At 31.3% G+C, this 27,186-nt stretch overlaps 5 protein-coding genes across 6 annotated transcripts; 2 read left to right on the top strand and 3 right to left on the bottom strand.

Moving 5' to 3' along the window:
• Positions 1 to 793: 793 nt before the first annotated feature.
• On the bottom strand, positions 794 to 4,590 carry LOC106122145 (peroxisomal N(1)-acetyl-spermine/spermidine oxidase). The gene is made up of 3 exons (XM_013318033.1): positions 2,781 to 4,590; positions 2,376 to 2,496; positions 794 to 2,133 (listed from the first exon to the last, which is right to left on the bottom strand). The coding sequence occupies exons 1-3, from the start codon at positions 4,133 to 4,135 to the stop codon at positions 1,948 to 1,950; spliced, it is 1,662 nt and encodes a 553-aa protein (XP_013173487.1). The 5' UTR covers positions 4,136 to 4,590; the 3' UTR covers positions 794 to 1,947.
• Positions 4,591 to 5,005: 415 nt separating this feature from the next.
• Positions 5,006 to 9,840, top strand: REPTOR (repressed by TOR). Its single transcript, XM_013318034.1, has 6 exons — positions 5,006 to 6,383; positions 7,033 to 7,219; positions 7,838 to 8,042; positions 8,450 to 8,700; positions 9,010 to 9,123; positions 9,403 to 9,840. The coding sequence occupies exons 1-6, from the start codon at positions 5,652 to 5,654 to the stop codon at positions 9,495 to 9,497; spliced, it is 1,584 nt and encodes a 527-aa protein (XP_013173488.1). The 5' UTR covers positions 5,006 to 5,651; the 3' UTR covers positions 9,498 to 9,840.
• Positions 9,841 to 14,198: 4,358 nt separating this feature from the next.
• On the bottom strand, positions 14,199 to 15,338 carry PSMG1 (Proteasome assembly chaperone 1). The gene is made up of 3 exons (XM_013317821.1): positions 15,178 to 15,338; positions 14,686 to 15,107; positions 14,199 to 14,395 (listed from the first exon to the last, which is right to left on the bottom strand). The coding sequence occupies exons 1-3, from the start codon at positions 15,264 to 15,266 to the stop codon at positions 14,223 to 14,225; spliced, it is 684 nt and encodes a 227-aa protein (XP_013173275.1). The 5' UTR covers positions 15,267 to 15,338; the 3' UTR covers positions 14,199 to 14,222.
• A 297-nt stretch (positions 15,339 to 15,635) lies between these two features.
• Positions 15,636 to 19,329, top strand: Cul5 (cullin 5). Its single transcript, XM_013317980.1, has 4 exons — positions 15,636 to 15,785; positions 15,853 to 16,414; positions 16,788 to 18,418; positions 18,719 to 19,329. The coding sequence occupies exons 1-4, from the start codon at positions 15,777 to 15,779 to the stop codon at positions 18,854 to 18,856; spliced, it is 2,340 nt and encodes a 779-aa protein (XP_013173434.1). The 5' UTR covers positions 15,636 to 15,776; the 3' UTR covers positions 18,857 to 19,329.
• Positions 19,330 to 19,375: 46 nt separating this feature from the next.
• Positions 19,376 to 27,065, bottom strand: Eif2g (translation initiation factor 2 gamma subunit). 2 transcript variants are annotated; one of them, XM_013317982.1, is made up of 10 exons: positions 26,826 to 27,065; positions 26,473 to 26,647; positions 24,200 to 25,732; positions 22,283 to 22,519; positions 21,787 to 22,004; positions 21,345 to 21,530; positions 20,859 to 21,041; positions 20,402 to 20,539; positions 19,919 to 20,067; positions 19,376 to 19,464 (listed from the first exon to the last, which is right to left on the bottom strand). In XM_013317982.1, exons 1-10 carry the CDS (start codon positions 26,886 to 26,888, stop codon positions 19,407 to 19,409), a joined length of 2,940 nt encoding a protein of 979 aa, XP_013173436.1. In that variant the 5' UTR covers positions 26,889 to 27,065; the 3' UTR covers positions 19,376 to 19,406. The 2 variants fall into 2 exon arrangements, with proteins under 2 accessions (XP_013173436.1, XP_013173435.1); XM_013317981.1 differs by lacking the exon at positions 24,200 to 25,732 and having other exon boundaries at positions 26,826 to 27,060.
• Between the last annotated feature and the right edge of the window lie 121 nt (positions 27,066 to 27,186).

Genomic DNA, 27,186 nt, shown 5'->3' with positions numbered 1-27,186 from the left:
AAAGCACGCGTCGATGTCTTTTATAAGTCTTAACTTATGCGCATTCTGACCGTAATCCAACTTTTTGTTACAACTTTAGTGACCATAGTATATTCCAGACATATATATAGATACGTCAACAGTAGAGCTAAGTTGATATAAAAGCGTAGAACAAATACAAAACTTAGTGCAAAATAAAACTAAACGTATAATATACAGCAAGATTTTAAACAACTACCGCTTAAAATTAAGCATTTAATTGACCATGAACATTAATATCCTATCATGTAATCTTACATTGCGTGCTCAACATAAATACTGTTGTTATTTAATTAGTATGTGTAATACGCTTTCCGAGCTATGGCCTTCACAGCTTCGGCGCCGGTGAGACTAAGTTAAAAAAATTAAAAACACGTTTATTTTAACCTTTGTATCGACTACATAAGTTTATAAAATAACAATTTATTACCTACAATGTAACCACTGCAACGAAGCTGCGACAAATTTTTTTATACGATTGTTTAGACGGTTCTATATTCGAAGGTATTTCCAGTATTTGGTATATGCAGTTATAGGACTTACCGTAGGTTTCCGAGGCCTAGATCCTCGTTTAAAACATATCGATATCTCTGTTTTGTCAAAGATAATATTGTTATGTATTGTTATTATCCTTGTGGATTACGATACGTTTTATACAGAGATATTGGTCTTAAAAACCAATGGTTCGCCTGATATAAGCTACTTAAGAAAGGTTCTTAACTCTGCGCACAATTCGCGGGATAGTGCTAATTAAAAAATAAAAAGGCTATTTTAATTTTGTATGATTTATTTAAGCGACATAAAAAAACTTCGCTCTGACTAGAAAAATCCAATAGGCAAAACAAGCTACGAACTGAACGAGTCTTTGATTGTACACCATTTCATTTATAGAAAAGTACTACATGGTTAAATAGCTTTTACATTATTTATGTATCCATAAAAATGAAAAACTAAATCTATGATTTATCTCAAATCACAAACATATATGCACTAATTTATATAAATACAAAAATTGTATTCATCACCTATAATTTTAAGCTAAATTAAATTTCTATACACTAATGTTTACGACAAAATTTTTAACCTAAATCCTGTCATGTTTTACAATTTTTATTCTCGCGTCAAATTTCTTCTATTTACTATATTGTTGTACATATAAAAAATGTTTGTGAGCCAAATCTACAAAGATAAATAATTATAACCACAGGCTGTTTGATTAAATATTTCATTTACTAAGCAATCATTGGAATGGCTTCCAAATTAAATAATCGGTTACATTGAATAATATCGAATTTTTAGAATAACTTAACCTATTTTAATACTGGTAGTTTTAAAAATGCGCTTGTGTGAAAGACAAAAAAAATCTCTTTAAAATTCAACTAAATTTGACATCTATATACATTTTATACAAACAATACATAATAAAGTGTCTTTAATTTTCGTTTAACTTGATTGTTTAGAATTCGAGTGTCTTATATTGAGCGTTTTAATTTTATAGCAGGAATGTGTATGAAATATTTGTCAAAATTTAAATTTCCAGATTTTTTTACAATTGAATTAGAAGTACAAACAATACAATTTGTCTTGATTATAAAAATAGAACACCCATTGTGACAGATTTAGTTGCCAATTTATGAAAATTTTGTAATATAATACAAAAGACTGTTGCTAAATGCATGTCAAATTCATAAATGTTGCCACATTAAAAAAGTATAGGAACAAAATCACAAATTCTTTGGCTCTATGGTAGTCAAACAGTAGGCCATTAAACAACAATTATAATAAATAACAAAAATTGTAAGTGCATTTATAATTGCAGTTAAAAACTGCCTTGCATATCACTTTATCTTGTAAAGAAACAAAATAACGGATCCTATGGATCAATTTCATTCACAACTTTCAACATACAAACAAATTAAACAATAATATTTATCCTAATTGTACGCCTTGTATCCACGTGTTCAAGTCAGCTGTTCCGGGGCAATCCAATGTGCTCTCCGGGATATCATCTGGAGCTAATAAGCGACGAGCTGCTGTCTGACCTGATAAATATGCGCCATGGACTGTCGAATAGAAACTACTGTGTGTGTGCTCACCCGCAAAAAGCAATGTGGGCTGAAAATAACAACAATTGATAAATAAGATTAATTTTTCTTCACATATTACTTGTTATTTTAATATGATATATATTGGAATAAAGGACAAAAGCAGTCTGTTTCCTAGACCACAGAATACCTATTTTAATTGTGCACAATTTGTCAGTCAGATAACACATCTCGAACCGAACACCTGTCTTGTATTCGTACACAGTGACTAAATTAAATGATATTTTATTAAAGAAGCAGTGTTTTACATACCTTCTTATCATGAACATTTTTAAATAATGGTTGTGCCAAACTCTCAATATCACTTTGACTAGCACCAACAGCAATTGCTGTATACGACCCTCTTGTGTAAGGCTGCTTTTTCCAACTTGTGCTGAAAAAAAAAATTATTAATTAAATCTTTTAAATGTAAATTTAAAATGTAATCCAAATGATTTAATAAATAGGTAATATTTAATATGATAAATGGTGAGATATTAAACTGTTTATATCTAATGCCAAAGTCTATATATGATAGTGCAGAATTTTATTGCGTAAAATGACCATAAGTTTGCAGATAATGGTTAGCTTATCATTAACAATCTTTCTACTCTTTTAATCTATATCATTTGGTATTATTTTTCTTACACAATTATTACTTAATCCAAATATACTAACCAAACACATGTTTGTGGCTCTGGTACAAAAGGATCATTCAAAAACTTGCGTAAAATTTTTGTGCATGTAACGGCTACTTCATCCATAGAGAGTGTTTCCATATATTCAGCTTCTTTACCAGATACCCAGCCAAGTAGCAATGTTTCTGTTACTTTACTAAAAGAGTAAATTTTTTTATACCATGACTGTGCTAGGTCTTCTGGACATGATGGTGTCTCCCAAAGAAGCATAATTTCTGTTATATCAGGATTCAAAAATGGCCTTTCATACTCTAAAAATATTTTATCAACTGCACTAAAAAGCAGTCTGTCTATAGATTCAATTTTGTACCGTGGTAATGCAGGCTCAAACATTGTATTTGCATTATCTTTTAAAACACCTAAAGGAATTGTACATATGACATGATTTGCATAAAAGCTCTGGCCATTTTCACAAATAACCTCTACATTATGCAATAACTTTTTCTTTGGTTTCTGAGGTGTTTCTGTAAGTGGTGCAGTCACTTCGGAATTATTTGCCTTATCAGAATTTGCTCTTGAAATGTCTTCAATTACTGTTTGATCTGAATCCTCTGATTCCTCTCCCATATCATCTAGTTGTCTAGCAGTGTGTTGGTCAGAATCCCATATGACCTTTTTTACTGGATGATTGGTCAATATTTTTTCTGGAGCTATCAGCTTCTTTAATGGTTCCAAAATACCACTATAACCTGACGGAATCATTATGTTCCCTCCTTGTAATTCTGTATAACTGCCTAATTCTAAAAGATCAATGTCATCCATATTATTACAACCTGATATGCAGGTTTCACGCTTCAATAGGCAGTCAAATATTAGGCGTCTCAATTTCTTTTCTTCCGACGATGGCAGACGCTCGAGGTATATTGTGGCTTCGAGATTTATATGCTCACCTACGCTATTAATGTCAGGTGGTGGTAGGTACTGGCACAAAAAGTATTCTTCGCACCGTCTTAGAAAACAAACGTATGCTTCGTGTATTTCTTGTAGAACACCAAAGGGTACTTGTTTCCCATCCTCAGTCGCCGCTATAACTTTATGAGGCTTAGGTATGTTAATAATGTTTACAAGTCCATTGGCAGTAGCAATTTCAAATATTGGATTACCCAAAACACCGTGGATCCAATTCGCACCTAGTTCAACCTTGTGGTTTTTCATAGGTATTGAAATTATTCTTCCGCCGATACGATTCCTAGCTTCAAGTATAATAAAGTCCTCCATACCATTTTTAATAAAGTAATTTGCAGCGGCAAGACCAGCCATTCCACCGCCAATTATTATAACATTATACCTACGTGTTTCACATTTTATACTAGAATTTAATTCTTCGTCGCCCATAATATAAAAATATAAATTACAATATTAATTTGTCAGTGAGTTTTTGACGCTCAGCTGTTGGTTATAATTTGTTGTCTATCTTTTTGTCTTTATTGTAAAATCCCTTGTCTATGAGCACATTACAGGTAATAAAATAAGATTAATTAAAAAAAATTCGGAGACATCTTCAAATTGAATTTATAAGTAAAAATGGTTGTTTGCATAGGCCACCCAGAAAAATACCACTACATGCCATATTGCGGAAAACCTACGGAATAAATTTCTTATAATAGCAACAACAAACAACAATTTCACTAAAAAAATCGTTTTCGGTATTGACATTACTGATTGTTGTCGAGTTGTCATAGGGCTTTATTTTATTCTTCTATTCGCTATTCGCAGAGTAATTTATGAGGCTCCGATAATTTGTTGTGTTAATATGCTGAAAAATATTGTTAGAAGAAATGTATAGAGAACTAATTTAGTATAATATGTCGAAAATACTATATTTTAATAGAAATTTTTGAAATGGCATTGGTTCTTTTGTATTGACTAAAATGTAGTGTTGCAATATCAATAGAGATTGAAGCGCCCTCATGACATGGTTTTTATATTATTTGTGAGCATTTGTGAAGCTTAAGTGTTTTAAAGTAGTCAGTTATTGATTCGTAGCTAAAACTATTCAAAGAAAAATATTTGTTTATCACTATTGCAGAAATCTGTACCATTTACTTACTACATGTAATAAATATTGTATACTTTAGTTGGCTCAGTAAATTAGTAATTTTATTTATTACGTTTGTTAATTTACTTAAATTATATACCATTTAGTTTGATTATTCTTTTAGTATCACTGTAATTTTAATATAAAACTATTCATAATAACTATAAATTTCGCAAGGTTGTGCCACTTACAATTGGAATGTTTATTTGTATAGTTGTTTGTCTAGTTAGGCGAGCCCCTATGACGTCCCCTTCCCCTCCTCGTATGACTTTCGACGTTACCTGTCCTTTTCTTTCCTTTGCAAAATAAATATATCTGTCTCGTCCACATGACCTTTGAATTTGCTGAATAATAATACCCACCGTAAAATCTTTGTTTACTTCTCGACTTGTCTCGTGGTAGTGTTTTTGTTATTGTGCGAAAATATAATCTTTGTAAGCTTATTATTCTTCAAGGAATAAAGTGTAATAGATTATCAATGTGAAATTAAAGATTTGGTGTGTAATTATGTAACTTTTCGGGTATTTCGGGCAAATAAAATAATACCTTGCCTCTATTCGATAACAAGTCATTGTGGATAAACAAGTGCTTATATTTTTCAATTCGTTGATTTACGTAATGTGATTAAAGAATGAATATTACTTGTGAGATCCTGGTAAAACTTTTATTTCTAAGCTAAATGTTGAGGCTTGAAATAGTAAACTGCGACACGTGGGTCTTAGCGTGAATTAAAATCGATAAGGACATAAGCGTGCGCCAGTCTATCAACGAGACGATTCTACTACGTCAAGGTCATCCTACACAACACGTGCAATGTCGGACTCTATTTACACGAATGATTTCTTTCTGGAACCTGGAATGGAAATAAAACAGGAATCACCTTACGAACTCGGCACAATGTCAGCTTCCGTACCAATTCCGCAGCGGCGCAACGACTTGTGCGACTTCACCGCAGACTTGGATATGTGTCTCCAGGATAATTTTGGATCTTCCTTCCATAATGTACCAACAATGCAATATAATAAGTTGCTTTTTGAAGCAGATAATACCAAACTGGACACATTCAAAATGGAAGATGATGATATTTTCCAAGTAGATAAAGCTGACTTGATTTCAGGGCCGACTCTTGCTGAGTTGAATGCAAACCCAGATACTTTATTGGACGATCTTAATTTTGATGACTTACTCTTGCCAGAGGAGAATGGATATTGTATTCAAATTGGAGGAGCAATGAGCGGCTCACGTCGTGCCATTAATACTTTGCAAGCTTCTAATTTACGCCCTTCAGAGAGTCCGTCTAGTCCGTACAGTAGGACGCAACTTGCGTTTTCACCGTCAAGCCAGCATTCGTCCGCTTCGTCTAGCTTTGCTCAGCCAAACAATCAGATATCTGAGTTACTGCTAAGGATGGACGGTTACAATGGGGAGATTGCGCTTGGACAATCAGTTCCCGCCTCAACTGTTTTGCCTCCATTTACTTCTACAATCAAACCACAACAGTCACAACTTTCATCATCAGCTCCAACTCATCTAACAATGGAACAGGTATGTTTATTGATTTACAATAAAAATACTATGTTTTTCTTCTATGTTTGTATGTTTTTAACGGTGCAAATATTTGTTGATTTTTAATTTATATCTTGTGGAAAGATATCAAATATTTCAATTAGATATTGTTATGTATACTTTATCAAGGTTTTGTGCTTTCCAATATTTTATAACATATTTTCCTCATCTTATCTAGTAAGGAATTGCTAAACAAAATTCCCAAATATTTTAAGTTTTAATACTAAAGTAATAAAATTAACTATATAATTCAAATTGTTGTTTTTATATTCCTATTTATATGAGAAGGAAAGTATTTATGGCAACCAAAGTGTTACAACCCAAAAGTTGTCTTGAGAATAATTTTAGCATAAATATTTATAAATTATTCAAAAACGACATGTAGGCGATTATTAACATAACAATAAGGAAATACTTTAAGCATATTAAAGTGGAGCGAACTATAAAGATGTGAAATCAATGATAATTATAAAAGATATATATATATTAGAATAGTAGTTAATCATGTATGCAAAAGTTGTGATTGCAAAATCAAGGATACAAAAAAACATCCTTTGTTAAGATGCATGGTTATTTAAAAAAAAAAATTGAAAAATAATAATTATTTACATGTGTATAATAATTACAGATCTGGCAGCGCAGGGAGCCTCGCAAGCATTTGCTATCAACTAGCTCTTTAGCGGAGGCAGGATCTGTGTCATCTTTGTCAGGAAGTCTGCTCAGCCCTGGTGCTGGTGATTTCTCTCAAGATGAAGAGGAAAAAGAGGCGGAATCAGATGAAGATAGTGACAGATATGAGGATTTTTCTTCTGATGGTAATATACAAGTATACATAAGATATTTACATATTGTCAAACCTTGAAAAGCGAGAATCATTTTCTGGTCTCGACGGACAACCTCCATAGGCGAAAAACTCTGGTTAGAGAGAAAGCGAGAAATTGCCAGGGCCGTATTTCAAACAAGTCTTTAAATTATTATTACTGTCAGTTTTAATTGTTGAAATTATTGTGTAAAGTAATTTTACCATCCATATAATTTTATTTTAAAAAAACCAGAGACAATTATATGTGTCACATGACCTTGAAATGTCATAGATTTTTCTTGTAGATTTTTTCTAGTACCTGTTTGTCTGCAGAATTAACTAATTTCTAACAGACTTTTTTTATTGTCTTTTGTCAATTTTGATAAATTATTTTTATTATTAATTGAAAAATTATTATGTGTTAGGTTCAAAACAAATGTTTACTTTTATATGAAGTAAATATATGGAAATGATTATTCATACATAATACAAAGTTTATTTAATCTTTAACTATCCTAGAAGAGTTAGTATTGGTTACATATAATTTTATTAACATGATGCAATAAAAACAAATTGTTAAGTGTAGCAAAGTGTTTCAGGTTTCAATTAAACATAAACTTGTTATTTTTAGAATCCAATGATGAGGGGTCAGAGAACAAACATGCGCGCAGCATATCAAGGAAAGAGAAATATTTCTGGCAGTACAATGTCCAGGCTAAAGGTCCTAAAGGTCAACGTTTGATCTTGAAGAAGAAATCAGAAGACCCGCACGTATTAAATTCAGTTACAGACCCTGTTTTTAGTCCCAGCTGCAGTGTCCGAGGCATCAAGCACAGGTAAATATATTTTTTTATATCATAAGGTAGACGAGCGCTTACTATAGACATACACAATTGCAGATGAGTTACCTATCCCCAAACGATGAAAGAGGGGAGGCACAGAGTACATTTCCCCTACCTCTTGCCTCCTTCGTCAAAGCCACTGCTCCTTCCAAATCTTACCATATAAGAGAAAGGTGGAGATGAAAAGAGGATCTCCAGGACGCACACTTATCAGGCGAAACGCGGTATTGCTTCCACTTGACGCCTGCCTTCTGTTAGATCGTGGTATTTCAATGGCCAAGCCAGCACATTCATGCAACAGATTTTATTATTGCTGGCATCTAGTAATGCTAAATATTAAATAAAAACGAGAATTTCTTTTTCTTTTTTATTGGCGTATAAATATAGCATAATTATTTCAGTGGAAAAGCAAGGAAAGGTGATGGAAATGACTTAACCCCAAATCCAAAGAAGTTGTATATGATTGGCCTCGAACTTGATAATTTGAGCAAAGTCATTACTGATATGATACCAGTTAGCGAGCTGCCGTTTAACGTGAGGCCTAAGACAAGGAAGGAAAAGAACAAACTTGCCTCAAGGGCCTGCCGATTAAAGAAGAAAGCACAGCATGAAGCTAATAAATTAAAATTGTACGGGCTACAGCAAGAGCACAGTAAGTTTTATGCATGATAATATTATGTGAGGCATCAAACTAATAATTAATTTAAAAGATAACTTTTCGGAAAAAAATATGAATACCAGGTCACATTCATTCCAGCAATTCAGTCTAAAAGTTGTTAAGTTCATACATAAATTTCAAAGTTCAAATTGGTCAAAATTAATAGATTAAATAATAATTAAAGAGAGCTAAAAGAGAAGAATTAAACGATTAAAAAAATCGAGAAATTAATAAATAAATGTGGGTTCCATGTTATCCAGAGGTGCATTTAAATAAATTTCAATGTGAATTATATAATTTCAGAACGCCTTATGAATGGCATATCGCAAATGAAGCAAATATTAAACAGTCGGATAAGTAATCCGGAAAATGTCGATTGGTCAACACATACCGCGAATATTGTGTCTACAGCTACAGGTATGTATTTACAATTTTGCCATTTGGATTTTTTTTTTGCAAAAAATATTTTTTTTATTATGACTACAGATTTCAAATCAAGTCTTAAAATTTTTAACAAATTACATTTTTCCGAAAATTTTGGTTCCATAAGATTTTTTTTAATTCAATGATTTTGCCACAAAGTTTAGATAAAGATTTTTTATATACAATTATATCTTGGAACAAAGTTAGTCTATTAATTTGTTTTTATTAAAATACTCGTACTTAAATACAATGTACTCTTAAATTCTATTACAGAGGTTAAAATAGCGGGACAGACTTCAGAATTTGTCAACAAAATACTCGAGAATGTAAAGGCTGGACAAAACAACGGTGGCATCAATGACATTTAGAAATGAAACTGAGATAATAGAAAATAGTAAAACAAAAGGCTGTTCTATGTACCTCCAAAGCTATTTAGAGAAAAAACTTTTATATATAACATATAAAAATTGAGTCGGAGTCATTTTTATATAAATAGATTTAGTCATTAGAAGCTACGCAGGGCAACTAAGAGGTATGTATAAGTAATTCTCATTTAACATTTTTATAACTTAATGTTGATTTGGTGTTAGCAATTTTAAGTGATAAGTTTTTATATAAAATTATATATCATCTTAAATATATAATGGGTATTGCACCATTGCGATTTTCAAGCTTAAAGCATTTCATATTATCAATAATAAACTTATCGGGTAAAAAAGATATTTAGACTTTCTAATATCTGTATTATATAATTTACACTTGTTAATGTTTTTTGTTTAAATGTGGAATTATATATATATATATATATTTTAATGTACAAAAAGTACTTTAAAAATGGAATTAATTGAAAAAAAAATCGGAAAAAAATTCATAATTTCTGTTATTTTTGGTCATAGATTGATATAACTGTAGTATATATTTATTATACGTTTGATAATATACTCACGATATACAAGTTGTATGTCATATTGATAAGTGATAACCTTTTATGTGGATTAAACATATATATTGCCCTCAATATTGCTTAATCATATTTTATAATGAAGAGCATCCAATAATCATTTAAACCATAGATTGTAGAAATAGAATTTATAAATTAGATTTATTAATCAATTAAGAAGTTTTTAATAATAAAATTATTAACATGCAAGCATTTTTCATATTAAAATACATTTTTTATATAATAAATAATAATAAACATGGTAAGAAATACATTTTTTAATATTTACGAAACGGATCTTTAATAATAACTCATTTATACAGCTCAAATATTATAAAAACATTGATATAGCTATATTTTATAAAAATTTTATACCAATAGACGTTTAGAATTGAAACATTTAACATAAATTACGTATAATTTTTTATTGTAAAAACAAATGTCCCGGCAACTTTATTGTTAAATAAAATATAGTGACCATAAAACACTGGCTTGTCATAATGGACCAAGTAATAAACATGAAAAAAATAATATGTATAAAAAATTACAAAAAATTTAAATTACAGTATCAATAAAATCAGAATTGCCTTAAAAATAAAATATACATGTACTAACAATATTAACTTCTATTATAAAATAACATAGTTTGAAATTTTTTTTGCAATGCATATTTTCTAAACAAAACGCCTGGACTTGTAAATCTTTCTGCACGGAACCTAGTCTTTAAAAAAGGTGATGAAGAGTAATAACGAAGAACCAAAGACAATTTTTGATATAACCCGTTAAAACTGTCTAAAAAGAAATAAAAATCTGTGATTCAGAAACTTTGGTGACTTAAATTCAACAATTTTTTTTTCACAAAAATCAAAAGGCGAGTTTAATATTTATTTTTGCCTTATGGCATTTTTCCCTTATTTTTTATTTCTTACTATAAAAGTAATATGATAATGATCAAACAGTATTCTTGGAATAATCTACGTATCACGAATCAAAGATTTTTTACGAGAAGCAAAAAATTTGTACCACCTTTTATAAGGAAATTGCAAGAGCTGAAAAACGTGAAATTTGACAAAGGTTAAGTTAGTAGGAGACTAAAATAATGATATTTTTTGTATATGTAACTTCTCGAGAGGATATAATCAACTCTGAAAGTTGCAAAAGTATTAATGTTAACTTTCTTACCTCGTCTTTCTGACATTACTTATTACCACCTATAGATTACATCAATATATTTTTGATATACAAACAAACATACAAATTATATATTATATATAATATTTATATTTAAAAGAAGCAAAAAGAGATTAAAATTCAACATACGCACATTTAGAGAAGAGTATACCAAAATATACATTTGACATTAAGTATATAAAAATTAATTGCACTTACATTCTGAAAATATATATTTTTTTTAAAGTGCAGAAAAATTTATGTCAGTTAATATAGAAATATATTTTATCATTAAAATGCAAAAATAAGCATATATTTTACATATACAGTAGAAACTTGATAAACCAGACTAATCGTTTAGTAATGCCGAAGAAAATCGATTAGTAACGAATTGGATAATCGAGTCTACTATATCGATATATTTTACACTAAGAGTACATTTAATATTTATTAAAGTTAAGCTTTTTATAAGTGATTTTTTCTAGTAGTGATCTGTATGTTTAGTTTGTAGAATTCAATAATACTAATAACCTATTTTTATGCATATAATAATATGACTAAATAATATTATAATTATAAGTATTCATAATAGTATTCTAGTGAGAAAAACTCATCTGGTCTGGTGGACCAAAGTGGAACTAAATAATTACAAATGAATGTCAAATTATGACTTCTACGCTATTTTATTGCTTCGTTGTAAATTTGAGAGTTAAAAAAATTACGTAGAAATTTTATGGGACATGTTTCCGAACAAATGCAGTTTATTAAAAAAAAATTTTGATAAAAAAGACATGACAAGTTGGTTATTTGATGTTGAACTTTAGTTTCAATTTTGTCCACCGGGCTAGATGAATTTTACTTTTAATTAGTCTATATAAACTACGCATGCCGTGGCCATAGACATATATCATTGAGAAATAAGCTTTCAATATCAAAATTAAAAAAAAATTAATCATAAGAATATGCTAATTTAAAAATTTGTAGGAAGATTTACTTCAAACATTAAAATTATATGTAAATTGTTTAAGAATTATAATCAAATTATTTTGTTCAAATTGTTACCAATGTTATTTTTGAATCATGCAATTGTATTAAAAATATGGGGATTTAAACATATGGAACTACATTCGCTTTTTAGTGTTATTATTATATTATGTATTGTTATATAAATTGTTTAAAATTTAGTATCGTGTTATTTTTGATATTTAATTTTTCAAAATATATATATACCAAAAAAGATTTTCATGTATTATGTCAAACTGACAATGAAAAAATTGCAAGATTTCCAACGTAATAAAAAATTATAAAGGATGCTTCACAGAGTATAAATTGCATTCATTAAAATATAATATTTATAAACTTATTGCCATTACATACTTATTACAGGATCGCAGTTTAAATGTTACATTTAAGGACAGTAAAATATTTATGTTATAAAAGACAATTTCTATTATAATAATTACACTGACCTCTATATGTCATTGAACTGGCGATAGGCCTTGGTATTTTGTGCCTATTTGATTTTCGCCATTTTGGCGCTGGCTGTAGCGGTGTTGGGAACTCTAACAAATAAGCTAGATAGAGATCAGTGGTTAATTATATTAAAGTTGCTCTCAAAGTATAATTTTCATTGTCGCACAGATATGTATTAATAAATTGTTACTGTTAAAATTTCTATTTATATAACCGTGAGTTTCCACTGACGAAACCTTTATAAAAGATATCTTTATTTGGAAAAGAGGTTTTATTCAGGTCTTACCACAGTGTAGGTTTGTGGTAATGTTAAAAAAAATTGTTTTTAAATTTTACATATTTGACTATATTTTGATTTATTATTTAGTTGTCATTAAAAATTAATAATGTAATTAATTTTAATCAGATATAACAATTTTGGTAATATGGCGTTGAAAGCAGCATGGATAAAATATATTTTTTATACTTTATAGAATAAGGTTAAGAGGTAATTTAAAATGATTATTTATATTAATTGATATCATTTCTAAGCGGGTCATCGAATTTTTATATGCTTACTAATTTAAGGTATTTTGTATAGCCATAGAAATGTTAATATTTCGAATCTTACATTTCTCACTAGCTCTTATATTAATAAAATATATTGAATAAAACATACAATAAAAATTAAAGATAAATACGAACGATGAATAATTTTAATATTTCTGCTGAATATAAAAACAAACAATTTAAGCGTGCAGTTTAATAAATTTCACCAAATTCGAAAGCCCATTATTTTTTTTTATATGTGTATTCCAAAATTACCTTTTTCTCTAACATATCTTTCCTTAATATGTAAATGTTGTAAAAAGTGAAAAATATATTTTATGGGTGATTTTCATCAGAAAAGTATTTTTTTTTTTATAAAATGCTTAGTTTTTTCTGAATAAACAACTGTTCTGCGATTCAATAGGCTGTGCTAATTTTGTATAAATTATGAGTTTCTTATGTTATGTTTTGTTAATTAATTTATGTAAAATATTATTTTTTTTTAATGTAATATTGTGTTACACTGGTATTGATGTTAATTAAATAATTTTTAAGATATATTATTGTTTTTTTTATTGATTACCAATATTACGTAAGCAAACTTAAAATACTGGCAGCTATGTCAGCTTTAAATATTCACATGTAACAGTAAGAGTTATATAGTTACTGGCTTTATATATATTAAGAAATAACTAAATTAGCAGCCTATGTGTTTCTCTAGCCTATCCGCATCTACATGCGGAATTTCAGGGAGATCCATTCAGCCATTCTGAAGATACTTTCAAACATTCATCCATCCAAACATTCACATTTATGTATTAGTAAGATTAAATCAGTGATTGTGAAATGCACCATATTTATTACTTGGGGGAGGCCTATGCCCAGCAGTGGGCGTAACATAGCTGAAAAGAGATTGAGTATGCCATTTTGGGTAGCAAAGGCCAATGAAAGAATTAGATTGTAAGATATTATTTAATGTAAATCAAATATATAAATTAGAACTAATAACATTACTAATTGTCGGTTTGTAAACTGAACCAAGATCGAGTTTATTAAATAACTTTTGTAATTCTTCCACTTGATAGTCATCTGTATTCTCCATATAACATATTAATGCAATTCCATTTTGATTTAATCTTTCCCTTAAAGATATGACTGAAAAGAAAAAAAATATATAAAACCTATTTCTTGTGAAATAAAATACTGGTTTGCTCTATATCTCTATGATAGTGTGAAGATACAAAAGTTTTAAAAATGTGTTCTAGGTTATGGGTTCTGTGTTAAGGTTTATAACAGCTATTACCATGATCTCATATGAAATAAGGTGATAATACTAATATTATAATGGTCAACAACATAACATTGTATTATTGAGAATTTTATTTCACACAAAAAGAATTCACATAAAATACATGTCTACAACAAATCAGGAAATTTATTCTTACCTCCTGCCACAACTCCAGATATTATATTAGGTTGCTCTAGTTTTGGAAACTCAAATTCAGATTTATTTGCTACTGCCGATGTATATAGTCCTCTTATGACGCATGGTTGTACATGAAACTGGGTACTTCGATACTCCGAAATTGGAATGGTTTGGATGGTTATAATATTTTTACATGATTCTAGATATGGTTCTAATAATTGAACTATTTCACTGCTTAAAACAATATCATAATCTTTTATTGTACACAGATATTTATGGAGTAATTTAATTTTATAAAGTCTTAAATTCACTTCTTTTATTTCATTAATTAATTGCAATTGTTGTGATTGCAGATCTATGAAATGTTTTAAATATTTTCCATCAATAAAATAAAATGTATCAATGTCTTGGTTTATATCGATTTTATTCTGCCACTGCAACCTGAAAAAAAACGTTTGATATAATAATGCAATATAATAATGTAAATATACTCATTGAAAACTTTTTTTACTTAGAATCATCTCTTTCTGGTAAAACATCATCCCAATCTTCCCAAATAGTTCGGCTTGCAGGTTCAACAATTTCACCAAATAAACTCATTTTTAATTCAGTATTATGAAAGGTCTTTCACGTAATTTTATATATTAAAAAATTGGTTACAAATATACAAGTTAATAAAATAAAAAAAACTTTTGTCTGCGCACTTTTCAAACTGTCAATGTCAAATGAGTTCGCATTTTTTGACAACTTATAATTAAATTTACAAACGGCAAAGGCATCATGCATCTCATCAGCTTTTTACTTTAAAAAAAAATGAATAATACAAGATATTTTACGTTTTATATAAAAATAAGCCTTATTACAAACATTAAGAGATACTGCGGAATAATATTAACAATTTGTTTTTCATCTTCCGGAAAAAGTTCTTTGCTGTATGGCTGATTCTGATTGCCTTGGCCTTCGGTAGTAACTTTTGAGTATCGTAAAAATCGCTATATTCTCTTTGGCTTTGATCAAAAAGTGAAGAAAAATAGAAATAATACACAGTGGTTGTATGTTATGCGTTTTGTGATTTTTTTATTGTAAAATACAAAATCCTTTCAATAAACCATGTTAAAGGTATCGTATCATATTATAAAACTAACATTTTTCTTGTGCATCGGATTACAAAAGCTGTTATTTTCAGGATAGAGGGCAGGTTACTTTTGAAGATAAATGGCCTTTTATGCGTCCAATAGTCTTGAAGCTTTTAAAACAGGAGGCGGTTACCCAAATAGAATGGCAAGATCTATTCGGAGCTGTACATTCCGTATGCCTGTGGGACGAAAGGGGTCCTTACAAGTTACGAGATGCTCTTCAGCAAGATATAACGATGTACATAAAGCAAGCTCAGGCTCGTGTACTCGCGCAAAGAGAAGACCAAGCTCTTCTTAAAGCATACATAGCAGAATGGGGCAAATTTTTCACGCAATGCAACTATTTACCGACACCATTTCGTCAATTAGAAAATTCAATTAACAATATAAGCAAAGTTGCAATTTCCAACACATCAAATGCCCTGAAAAAGAATAACAACAACAATATAGAGGATAGTTTGGTCCGAAAACTAATGTTAGATTCATGGAACCAAAGTATATTTGTGGATATCAAGCAGAGGTTGCAGGATTCTGCCATGAAATTAGTCCAAGCTGAGAGGAATGGAGAGTCATTTGATTCTCAGCTGGTCATTGGTGTAAGAGAATCATATGGTAAGGTTACATTTTCTGCTATTACATGTCTTACATATACTTCTATAGTGTGTCAAGTATGCAGAAATAATAAGGCAGATGTGCCAAGATTGCACTAAACCAAATGCTTATCTTTCCAAACCTCTTGGGTTTATTATCATCAGTGTTGATTATTAATCATTAGAAATCATAGTAACTTATATAAACTATAATATAACCAATAATTTTTTTACTTATTCATAAATTTAGATTGCTCACTACTTTTGATAATATTAAACAAAACTAAAGAAATTAAGGTCTTGCCCTGTTATTTGCTCTAGATCTTAGATTGAACTATCAACCATTGAGTTACATGTAAAAACTTACTTCTTACACAAGTAATATGTTGTTTCAGTTAATTTATGTTCAAAAACAAATGATAAATTGCAAATATACAGAGAAAATTTTGAAGCAGCTTACATGCAAGCCACTGAAGAATTCTATAAATACAAAGCTAATGAATATTTGTTGGCTAATGGTGTACAGTCCTATATGAAGTATGCTGATCAACGTATAAAGGAAGAAGAGGCTAGGGCTCACAGGTATTTGGAGCCGGGCAGTGGAAGCGTTGCAGCACTGACACAATGCTGTGAGAAAGTTATAATAACTGAACATTTGCCTACATTATTAGCTGAAAGTGCACCATTAATTAAAGCTGGAGAGACAGAGAAGTTGCAGCTTATGTTCCGTTTGCTAGACAGAGTGCCAGGGGGAGTTACTCCCATACTGAGAGACTTAGAAGCTCATATTGTATCAGCTGGTTTAGCTGACATGGTGGCTTCTGCTGACATTATAACCACAGACTCAGAAAAGTATGTGGAACGCTTACTAGATTTATTCAAAAGGTTCAGTAGTCTTGTTAAGGAAGCTTTTATGGACGATCCTAGGTTTTTGACTGCAAGGGACAAAGCCTACAAATGTGTAGTGAATGACACAACAGTTTTTAAGTTAGAGCTTCCATCATCAGCGCTTCTTCGCGGTAGTAAAGGTACCGCTCCTGAAAGTAAGTGTCCCGAACTGCTTGCAAATTACTGTGATATGTTACTACGGAAAACTCCTCTTAGTAAACGCTTAACTAGTGAACAAATAGAATCTCGTTTAAAAGATGTACTCTTAGTATTGAAGTATATTGAGAACAAAGATGTTTTTATGAGATATCATAAGGCGCATTTAACAAGAAGGTTGATATTAGACTCTAGTGCAGACTCTGAAAAAGAGGAAGATATGGTTGAGTGGTTAAGAGAAGTTGGTATGCCTGCTGATTATGTAAATAAGTTAGCTCGAATGTTCCAAGATATTAAAGTAAGTGAAGATCTCAATATTCAATTCAGAGGAGAAACAACTCGTCATGATGCAATCAATATAAAGATTCTGAATGCAGGAGCTTGGGCTCGAGGCTCCGAAAGAGTAACGGTTAGTTTGCCCTTGGAGTTGGAGGATTATATACCAGAGGTGGAGGAGTTTTATAAGAAGAAGCATTCCGGTAGGAAGTTGCAGTGGTACCATCATATGAGTAATGGTACAATTACATTTGCAAACTCAGTTGGTAGATTTGATTTGGATGTAACTACTTTCCAAATGGCAGTTTTGTTTGCATGGAACCAAAGACCATTGGACCGGGTGACATATGAAAACTTAAGACTTGCAACTGAACTTCCTGATCCTGAATTAAGAAGGACATTATGGTCCCTAGTTGCTTTTCCTAAACTCAAACGGCAATTACTCTGTTATCAACCGGTCGTACAGAATCCTAAAGATTTTGCAGAAAACACTGCCTTTTGGGTAAATCAAGATTTTGCTCTTATAAAGAATGGGAAACCTCAAAGGCGTGGAAAATTAAATTTGATTGGCAGACTGCAGCTGAGCACTGAACGTTCTCAGATTGAGGATAACCATTCTATTGTACAATTAAGAATTCTAAGAACTCAGGAGGCCATTATCAAAATATTAAAGATGAGAAAGCGCATTACGAACACAGCACTGCAGGTAAAAAGTAGTTCCAGCAACTCCATCTTTCAGTTCTGTAATTGTGTATCTTTTTGAAGTAAAATATATTTGGGGTAATTATTTTATGCATGACTAGCTGTCGCCCGCGACTACGTCCACGCGGAATAAAAAAATTTAATAAGTAGCCTATGTATTCTTCCAGACTATGTTATACATGTGTGTCAAATTTCATTACAATCCGTTGAGCCGTTCCGGAGATAACATCAAATAAACATCCATCCACCCAAACATCTAAACATTTGCATTTATATAAGTAAGATATAAAACTTTTTTTTTCAGAGCGAACTAATTGAAATATTGAAAAACATGTTCTTGCCTTCCAAGAAGATGATCAAGGAACAACTGGAATGGCTTATCGAACATAAATATATGCGACGAGATGATGAAGACATAAACACTTTTATATACATGGCCTAGCAGCAGAAGTAATAAATAAAATCATGTAAATTATTTACCCAAAATTGATAAGTTTTTTATTTAACAAAAAACTTAAATGGACTCTAAATGGTAATAAAATTGAAACATCGTTTTATTCTAAGAGATTTAGTCAGTAAATATTGATGTTTAATGGTTTTTAAGTGGAATATACTGAGAATTGTATAAAATTCATAATATGACATTATCAATAATATCTAAAATATATTAAATCAAAATTTAAATCAATTGTTTATTATTCTATTAATAAAAAGTTTGTGCTTATAATGTTATGCCAAATGAATGTCTTCATTCTAGATTTCCAATGCTGAAACAACTATACAAAAACGTGATTCTTATTATTTTTGAAAAACTGTAATATGTTTCTATAGTGAAAACACATAGTAATGTAAATAAAAACATTATAAGATTAAAGTTTGTTAGTGTAAACAGCTTATATAATAGAATAAATAAAACAAATGTACTTTGTTTTAGTTGTTTTTATTACATAATATGACAATAGATAAATATATAAAAGGATCTATAAACAGCTTCAGTTCTTCACGGGGTCGATAGTTTCTCCTCCTTGGATTTGTCCCCAGCCAATTAACCTGTTAAAAAAAAAAAATATATATTTTATAAAAAACTTGTTTTTTTCCTCAACATCGGTCGCAAACTCTTTCGATAACCAATGTTTATGTTACCGGTTAGTCGTGCATGCCGCCTGTTAATAAATTGCCTAGACAAATTGTAAAAACTCGTCACAATGGGGGAAAAACTGCCTTTTGCTTATTATAAATGTCAGCATGATCATGTAACAGTAGCATTAAAATACACCACAGATGTACAAAAAAGGAAGTACTCTGTGGACTGTTGTCATAGCAACGATATACGTCAACATTTTACAGCAAAAATTATTTATAATCAATTTGACAAGGCATAATTTTTTTTTAAACAGCTGGAACCTATTTAGACGTTTCATCTTTGCTTCCTATGAATTCTTTGACGAATTTACTTGTTTTCTTTAGACACAGTGTTAAAGTTAGAAAGTCACAGTCAACTTACCGCCAATGGTTCTCCACTCGTCTGCTGAGAGCGACCTTTTCTCCTATTTCAGTGCAGACGGGGTTGTTGAGGGCGATCTTGGCCAAGTCGGCCTTAGTCGCGATGACTCGCCCGCCGGTACTCAGCGAGCCGATGTTTACAAGCAACATCTAAAATTAATGTTACATTAACGAGAAATCAATAAATTTTAAGAAAGTTAATACGCCAACCTAACATTTAATTTTACTCTTAATTTATAATATTTAATACTAGCTGTGGCCCGCGACTCCGTCCGCACCGAATTAAAAAAAACATTTATATCCAGACTATGTTCTACATCTCTGCCAAATTTCAACAAGATCCGTTATGCCATTCCGGAGATTCCTCCAAACAAACACCCATCCATCTAAACATTCGCATTTACAATATTAGTAAGAAGTAAAATAAATAGTATTCTTGTAGTCTCGCGCGAAGTTACCAAGATATGAAAAACATCCCACTTACCTCGTGGCGAGTAAGCTTCTGCACCTTGGCAGCCTTCTTGTCGCCTTCAGTACGCACGCCCAGCAATCGCTTCAGCAAGTGATACGACACCTCCAGCTTCACAAAGATGCCAGGCAAAGTGCCCACCGCGCCCAGCACCTACACACGGAAAATTTTGATTGTTTACATTAAATAAGCTACTAAACCAATCTGAAAAATTCTTTCACCCTTTAAGAAGATAACTATCCACCCTGACGACGTCGCGGGAGTCTAATTGAGTATTACTATTGAAATTTATAGAAATAGGCCACTTTTTAGGTTAATTTTTATGAATTTTGCATAGTAAATTAATATTGTCATATAGTTACTTCAAAACTTTTCAACCATGGGTGTCGTTTTTTTTTAACTTTCTATGTCAGCATAAATCAAATGTGTTAATCGCAGTGTGAGCAGACTGTTGAAGAAGTGGTGTTCATACCTGTCCGACGAGTCTGTCAGCTCGGCAGAGCGTGGGTTCGATCTTAGTACCGACGCCGATGAGTCCTCCCGGCACCGCGTACTGCAGCTCGTTCTGCTCCGCGAACAGCGACACGATGCGCGAGAAGATCGGCTGGCATGTCAGACGACCCTCCGCGTCCTTGCTCACCAAGCCCGGCCGCACCTGCGCATACGCACGTACACATTATACCTCAAATCAATGGAAATTACACATTACATACAAAAATATTATTAGAAACAAACATATTGTGTCAGTTAATAAAACAGTAATATATCCAAAATAAATCTATAGACCAAAAATGATATTGTCAAAGAAATGTGTAACTTTTAAAATCTTAAATGGAAAAACACATTAGTACATAACAGGATTTGAACCCAGGAATTACAGATTACAAGTTACTTACCCACTGAGCCATCGATGCCTTTTATACGTTTATTGTTCCTTATAATTAAAAAGTTTGATTACCTCGATCTCCATTCCTACAGTGAGCACGCCCTGCAGTATGGAGCCGCCGGCGACTCCGCCGCGCAGGTCCTCCACCTCACAGCCCGGCTTGTTCACGTCGAACGACCGGATCACGATCATACGCGGCGGCGATGTGAAATCTCGCAACGGTACTGGGATTTTCTTTGTTATGTATTCACATAGAACCTATATAAAAAGTTATTTATTTATTTTATAATAATAATATTTTAAATGCGAATATTTGAATGTATGGATGGATGTTTGTTTGTAGGTATATCCAGAACGGCTCAGTAGATCTCGATGAAGTACGTCATAGATGTAGAACGCAGGTTGGAAAAACATAGGCTCCTAATTAAGGTTTTTCTTACAATTTTGCGCAGACGAAATCGCTAGCAATAGCTAGCAAATTGATAAAAAATGACACTTTACAAAGTGTTTATACCTCAATGTTGTATTTGAGCTGGGCGGATATCGGTATAATGGGCGAGCCTTCAGCCACTGTGCCCTGCACGAACTTGACGATCTGTTCGTGCTGCTCCTTCGCCTGCCCTTCTTTCACCAAGTCTATCTTATTCTGCAGGATCAGGATGTGTTTCAACTTCATGATTTCTATCGCGGCCAAATGCTCGCTCGTTTGAGGCTGGGGGCACGACTCGTTACCTATAATAATTATTTTAAAATGTTTATACACATTCCTTTTTTTTATAAAAGGTAGTTAATTTACATATCTTACACAAAAAAACCATCCATACATTCCTCAATCCTCTAACTTTGCAAACATTTACATATCTTACAGGTAGGCATACGTCTTCAATCAGTCTTGAAAAAGAAAATAATACTTTAAAGACGCTTGTTGTCTCTTTCGTACAAAGTAATTAGAATAATCTTTTGGATCGAATATTGGGTTCGAGCATAATTCTAGAGATTGCATTAATTACCAGCGATAAGTAGTAACGCTGCATCCATAACAGCGGCTCCGTTAAGCATAGTTGCCATAAGAATGTCGTGACCAGGACAGTCGACGAAGCTGACGTGACGCACGAGCTGGAAGCGACCGGTGCACGCGGGCCGCAGGCATGGGAAGTTATCATCCTTAGACGACCCCCCAGATATGTAACTAGTCGGTCGGGGGCACTTCGGGTTATCGCATTTGTAGATCTTCGCATTAGCATAACCTAAAAACATTTATCTTTATGCATACATACTTACGAATTTCTATATATAAAGAACTATAGGCTTGATTTGCTCAGTTAAATAATTCGTAATTACGAAGTAACAAAAAAACACCTACAGACAAATTGAGAACCTTCTTCCTTTTGAATTCTAATATAAATACAACTCAATTAGAAAAATTACAGATTATAAAAAGGCAAATGATAAAGAAGTACTTTCAAAATAAATCACATTTTTTTTAATCTCCATAATAAATCTTTTGCATTAACTATTGTAACGCTTTATAGTTACAAAATGAAACAGAGAGAATTGCTATAAAGAAATTGCTTACTTCTTTTCGTTTATGATTTAAAAAGATATTTACCTGGGAAATTTCTATGACAAAAGTTTTTCAAATTAAAGTACTCAGTTTATATTTATTGCATTTAATTAACTAAAGTGTATAGAAAAACTAAATAATAACTAAATATTAGCTAAAAAATCAAAAGTGTACTTATATTCAATGACAGATCAAGAAAAAATATATATTTTTTTAAACATAATACATAACTCAATGTTCAACATTTAAATTGTATATTTTATAGTAGAAATAGTGATAAATACACTAATATTAGCATATTATCAAAAACATTTATTACAAAAAATAAGAGTTCCAACATAGAACATGTACAGTTGAATTTATTCCATGGGTTTCTCATACCAAAATCCTCATTTAAAACATATTTTTATGTCTGTTTCACCAAAGATGAAAGACAGGAATGACGATATATTTTATTCAGAGATTTTGGTATCAAAAACTCACTGTAAACAAGTTTACCTATACAAGGATGTAAGGGAACATAACCATACTACGTAACCTATTTTTTTTTAGTTTTTTCGACTCCTCCCTCCACTCGGTGACCACTCGTAGTACATGCCAGACCCGCTCCCCCTTTAGTTTTTACGTATTAATTCAAAAATCATGATTAAAGAAACAGGACCGAAGTGAAATTTAAATGCTGAAGTAGAACGCCAGTGTTCATACAGATGTTGTCTTAAAACTAATATAATAAAAAATGTACTATTCCAAAATAACAAAAAAGGTTACACTTATAACCTCTAATTAATACTTTGCAAGAATTTAACAGTCTCTTAGTATACTGGGAAATTACATCTAGATTTTGTATTATTCTAGATTTTTATCTAATCTTATATCGCAATACTTTATGATGTACTTTTAGTAAATATTCCCAATTTTCACGTGTATTTTTTTTTAATTTCGGTAATATTTATCTTTCCGTCAATTTTACAAATTATAGGTACTCATTTATAATTTTATTATAAAATACATATATTTCATATAAATATATATTTATATATCTTAAAATATAGATATTAACATATCTTACAATTAATTATTTTTAGTGCAAAAGATTTTTTCCATTGTGCCATACATAGATAATAAATTGAAAAACTATACCATTGTTTTGATAGTCAAAAAAACATTGTGATATGATATACCAACATAATTATACTATGTCATAATATAAATCAATTGTATTTTACTAATAAAAACTTTTTTGTTCATTGAGATGCAATCTAGAAGTTGCTTGTTTGCTTGCACATGAATTAAAAAAAAAGATTCACATTGAAAATCATTCGCCTCACACTTCAATATCTTTATCAAAACAAATACTTCCTACATTTTAGTGACCCACATTTACATTCTGTATTTTTAAGGGACGTATTACTTTGCTGTTGAATCTCAAACCTCGATTTAGATGGAGAACTAGGTGTTATACCCATACTTGCTTCTGCAGTATTTGGACTTGCCCGATCAACATCTCCATTTATAGACCCATTGACATTGTCAGATACCTCTGTTGAATTATTTACATCTGCCACATCACAATCCGATGATTTCTGTAAATAATCAAAACATACCTCCTCGCCTGGCTCAATATCACGTGTTGCGAACAGCGCTAACATAGGAAGGTTGGGATCTAAACAATCTGCCCACACCGCCCAAACACCCAAGTTAGGATCACAAGAATGATTTATAAAATGTGACACGTTACCTAAATGTGCTGCATCAACAACATAAGGATTCTCAACAGAATTAAAATCAAGGTCAAACAAATAAGTTAAACCATTAGCATCATATTCTCTACCTCTCTTTTCTGCTTCTTCAAATGTTATAACTTCACCTACATATTGACATAAAAATTGTCCATTTTTTATTTTCTGTTCTGCCCGTACACCCCACCCGCAACCATTTGATGTTCGGAAAATTGTTAATTTAACATTTCTTCCCCTTTGAACTACTCTATTGGTGCATTCTATTGAACATTTACATGCTTTATTGCATTCATAAATTGGTATGCCCGAGGCAATACGTAATCTTTTATTATATGCATATGCAAAGATACCACCTTGCATGCCACAACACGATTTTGATCTACAGTTACATGATGTGCATTCACAACCAATGGGTGGATTTTCAGGAATATCAACTCCAACACCAGGTATGGAATGATTAATATAAGTGAAATTTTCCGGTGGGCCAGCAAAGTCTACATTATTTTCTACGCTTAACCTCTTGCAATCATCGACTTGATTTAAATGCTCCTCCCATTCTTGAAGTGCCATCATTTGACGACATCGTTTTCTTGCTGCTACATACAGTTGTAATAAGTTTCGACTATTCTGAACCAACTCTGTGGCATGACATTCCTCATGTTCCTGTAGTAATATCATAGCTAGTAATTTAATTGTTAAACTCTGTTTCAAGTTTGATACTGAATCATCTTCAACCTCATCTATCCTTTTCAGCAGGTTTTCTTCGCTTAATAAATTATCAAATGATAATTCTTTCTTTAGTTTTTCAATATTTTCACAATATCTGAGCTCCTTTTGCAGTAAAAAACTCTTTAATATTGCTGGGCAGTTATCCAAGTGGTCAATTGGTTCCCATGTATTTTCACTATCAGGCCACCCCTTCCATTTGATATGAAAATACTCATTTCCGGACTCAAATTTGAAACCAATTATTTTCTCAATAATAAATTCATCTTTTTTCTGTTTACTCTTCTTCTGTTTCTTTGATGGAGGTAACATTTCAGGTTCTGGTGACATCACTCTTTTCCGGGATCTTCTTTTTCTTTCGTAAAATAAATTTTCTCTCTTTTCCTCAGCCATGTCACGGTACACTCTTATATAAGATTCCGACAGGCGCTCTGCAACATACCATGTGATTTAATTAATAATTGTTCTAATTTTCTTTTAAATAATAAAGTAGCAATATTAAAAGTTATTCTAAATAATTCAGATTCTATTCACATGGTATATTGCAAAGATCTGTTTATACACAAAGCGCATGAGCATTATTAAATCTAACCATGATTTTCCACTTCTGAAACAACTCTATAAAATAAATTATTCTATTATTGTTTTCGGAGACTGGAATGATGACTAAAAGGTTTCATATAAGTATCATAATGGAAACCTAAATGAGGTTAACACATACATCTTAGATTTTTCATGGATATACAGATTTGTTATTAGTACATAAGTTATAAGAAAATGTTATGCCATGATGCCCAGAAAAGGTGAATTGTGCAAATAAAAAAAAGGGCATTATGGATAGAGTGACATAGGATATTCTGAACATATGTACATAAACAGTCTCAGAAATGCTAACAAAATTATAAATTGTTGGATACAATCACATATCAACATCATCATCATAGTAGTCTCTCACATATTCTTTTCTTTAACTTTTGTTTTCCTTTTTAGAAAGTAATCAAAAATAGTTTTAAATTTATTGGGAAAATAAAAACCGTGGAATCTATTCTCATCAACATGTGTACTGCTAATCATAACACAATTTTTGAGCAATTTTACTGACAATGAATAATACCAAAATAGCAATGCTAAACATTTTTATATGTTGTTTTAAATTAAAGGAAGAACTTACCCAATTTAATAGTGATATTTCGTTCAAGCTCGTTTTTGAATCTGACAGTTTGGACGCCTGATATGGCCTTTACCACTGTTGATTTTCCATGAGCTACATGACCGATAGTACCAATGTTGATGGTGGCTTGTCTTGATATTACTTCAGGTGATAAAGCTGATAACTTTGTAACATCCTGGAAAGTAAGAAGATACTCTTGTAATTGAATATCGCCAAGAAACAAAACCGTAATGTATAAAGTATGTTTTGGTTTAGTAATAATTTCAATAAAAGTAAGTCTTAATATAATTAAATGGGTTATATAGTATTATACATCTAGCATTTAGTTCTCAAAATAACAATTTCCAGCTTACAAGTTTGGTTAGGTCTTGCTGATGCAAGTTTGACTGTACACTTCGGCCCTCATTTGAAGCCATTTTCAAATTTTAAACTCAATTCTAATATAGAAATTAGAAGTTTAACTGTTTTCAAGTAAATTAATTCAAGTTAAAGATATTAAAACTACATAAGTATTTTCACAAGATTCTCTGTGGCGTGGCTCACATAGACATCAGACATTTACACCATCACCATTGACATGACAATTGACATAAAAAAATCTCAAAGATGGGGAAAATGAAGGGAAGCATGGATATGTTATCTGTGTTCCGTTTTCTAGTACAAGGAAAGTTTTACTATTCTTTACTGTTGCACAAGAATCTGATTTATTGCCTT

The sequence above is a fragment of the Papilio xuthus genome, unplaced genomic scaffold (genome assembly GCF_000836235.2).
Source record: "Papilio xuthus unplaced genomic scaffold, Pxut_1.1 DF826933.1, whole genome shotgun sequence".
Classification (NCBI taxonomy): Eukaryota; Metazoa; Arthropoda; class Insecta; order Lepidoptera; family Papilionidae; genus Papilio; species Papilio xuthus.
Note: the sequence above shows the minus strand (reverse complement) of the source record. Positions and strands in the feature narration are given on the sequence as shown.

Coding starts and splice junctions, on each gene's coding strand:
- Cul5 (XM_013317980.1), top strand. Junction 16,415..16,787: donor TGGTGTAAGAGAATCATATG/GTAAGGTTACAT, acceptor ATGTTGTTTCAG/TTAATTTATGTTCAAAAACA. Junction 18,419..18,718: donor TTACGAACACAGCACTGCAG/GTAAAAAGTAGT, acceptor TTTTTTTTTCAG/AGCGAACTAATTGAAATATT.
- REPTOR (XM_013318034.1), top strand. CDS start 5,652: ATGTCGGACTCTATTTACACGAATGATTTCTTTCTGGAACCTGGAATG. Junction 6,384..7,032: donor CTCATCTAACAATGGAACAG/GTATGTTTATTG, acceptor TAATAATTACAG/ATCTGGCAGCGCAGGGAGCC. Junction 8,701..9,009: donor CGGGCTACAGCAAGAGCACA/GTAAGTTTTATG, acceptor ATATAATTTCAG/AACGCCTTATGAATGGCATA.
- Eif2g (XM_013317982.1), bottom strand. CDS start 26,888: ATGGCTTCAAATGAGGGCCGAAGTGTACAGTCAAACTTGCATCAGCAA. Junction 21,042..21,344: donor CTGTAGGAATGGAGATCGAG/GTAATCAAACTT, acceptor GCGTATGCGCAG/GTGCGGCCGGGCTTGGTGAG. Junction 19,465..19,918: donor CGAGTGGAGAACCATTGGCG/GTAAGTTGACTG, acceptor TTTTTTTAACAG/GTTAATTGGCTGGGGACAAA.
- LOC106122145 (XM_013318033.1), bottom strand. CDS start 4,135: ATGGGCGACGAAGAATTAAATTCTAGTATAAAATGTGAAACACGTAGG. Junction 2,497..2,780: donor GAGCCACAAACATGTGTTTG/GTTAGTATATTT, acceptor TTTTTTTTTCAG/CACAAGTTGGAAAAAGCAGC. Junction 2,134..2,375: donor AAAATGTTCATGATAAGAAG/GTATGTAAAACA, acceptor TGTTATTTTCAG/CCCACATTGCTTTTTGCGGG.
- PSMG1 (XM_013317821.1), bottom strand. CDS start 15,266: ATGAGTTTATTTGGTGAAATTGTTGAACCTGCAAGCCGAACTATTTGG. Junction 15,108..15,177: donor CCAGAAAGAGATGATTCTAA/GTAAAAAAAGTT, acceptor GTTTTTTTTCAG/GTTGCAGTGGCAGAATAAAA. Junction 14,396..14,685: donor ATCTGGAGTTGTGGCAGGAG/GTAAGAATAAAT, acceptor TTTTCTTTTCAG/TCATATCTTTAAGGGAAAGA.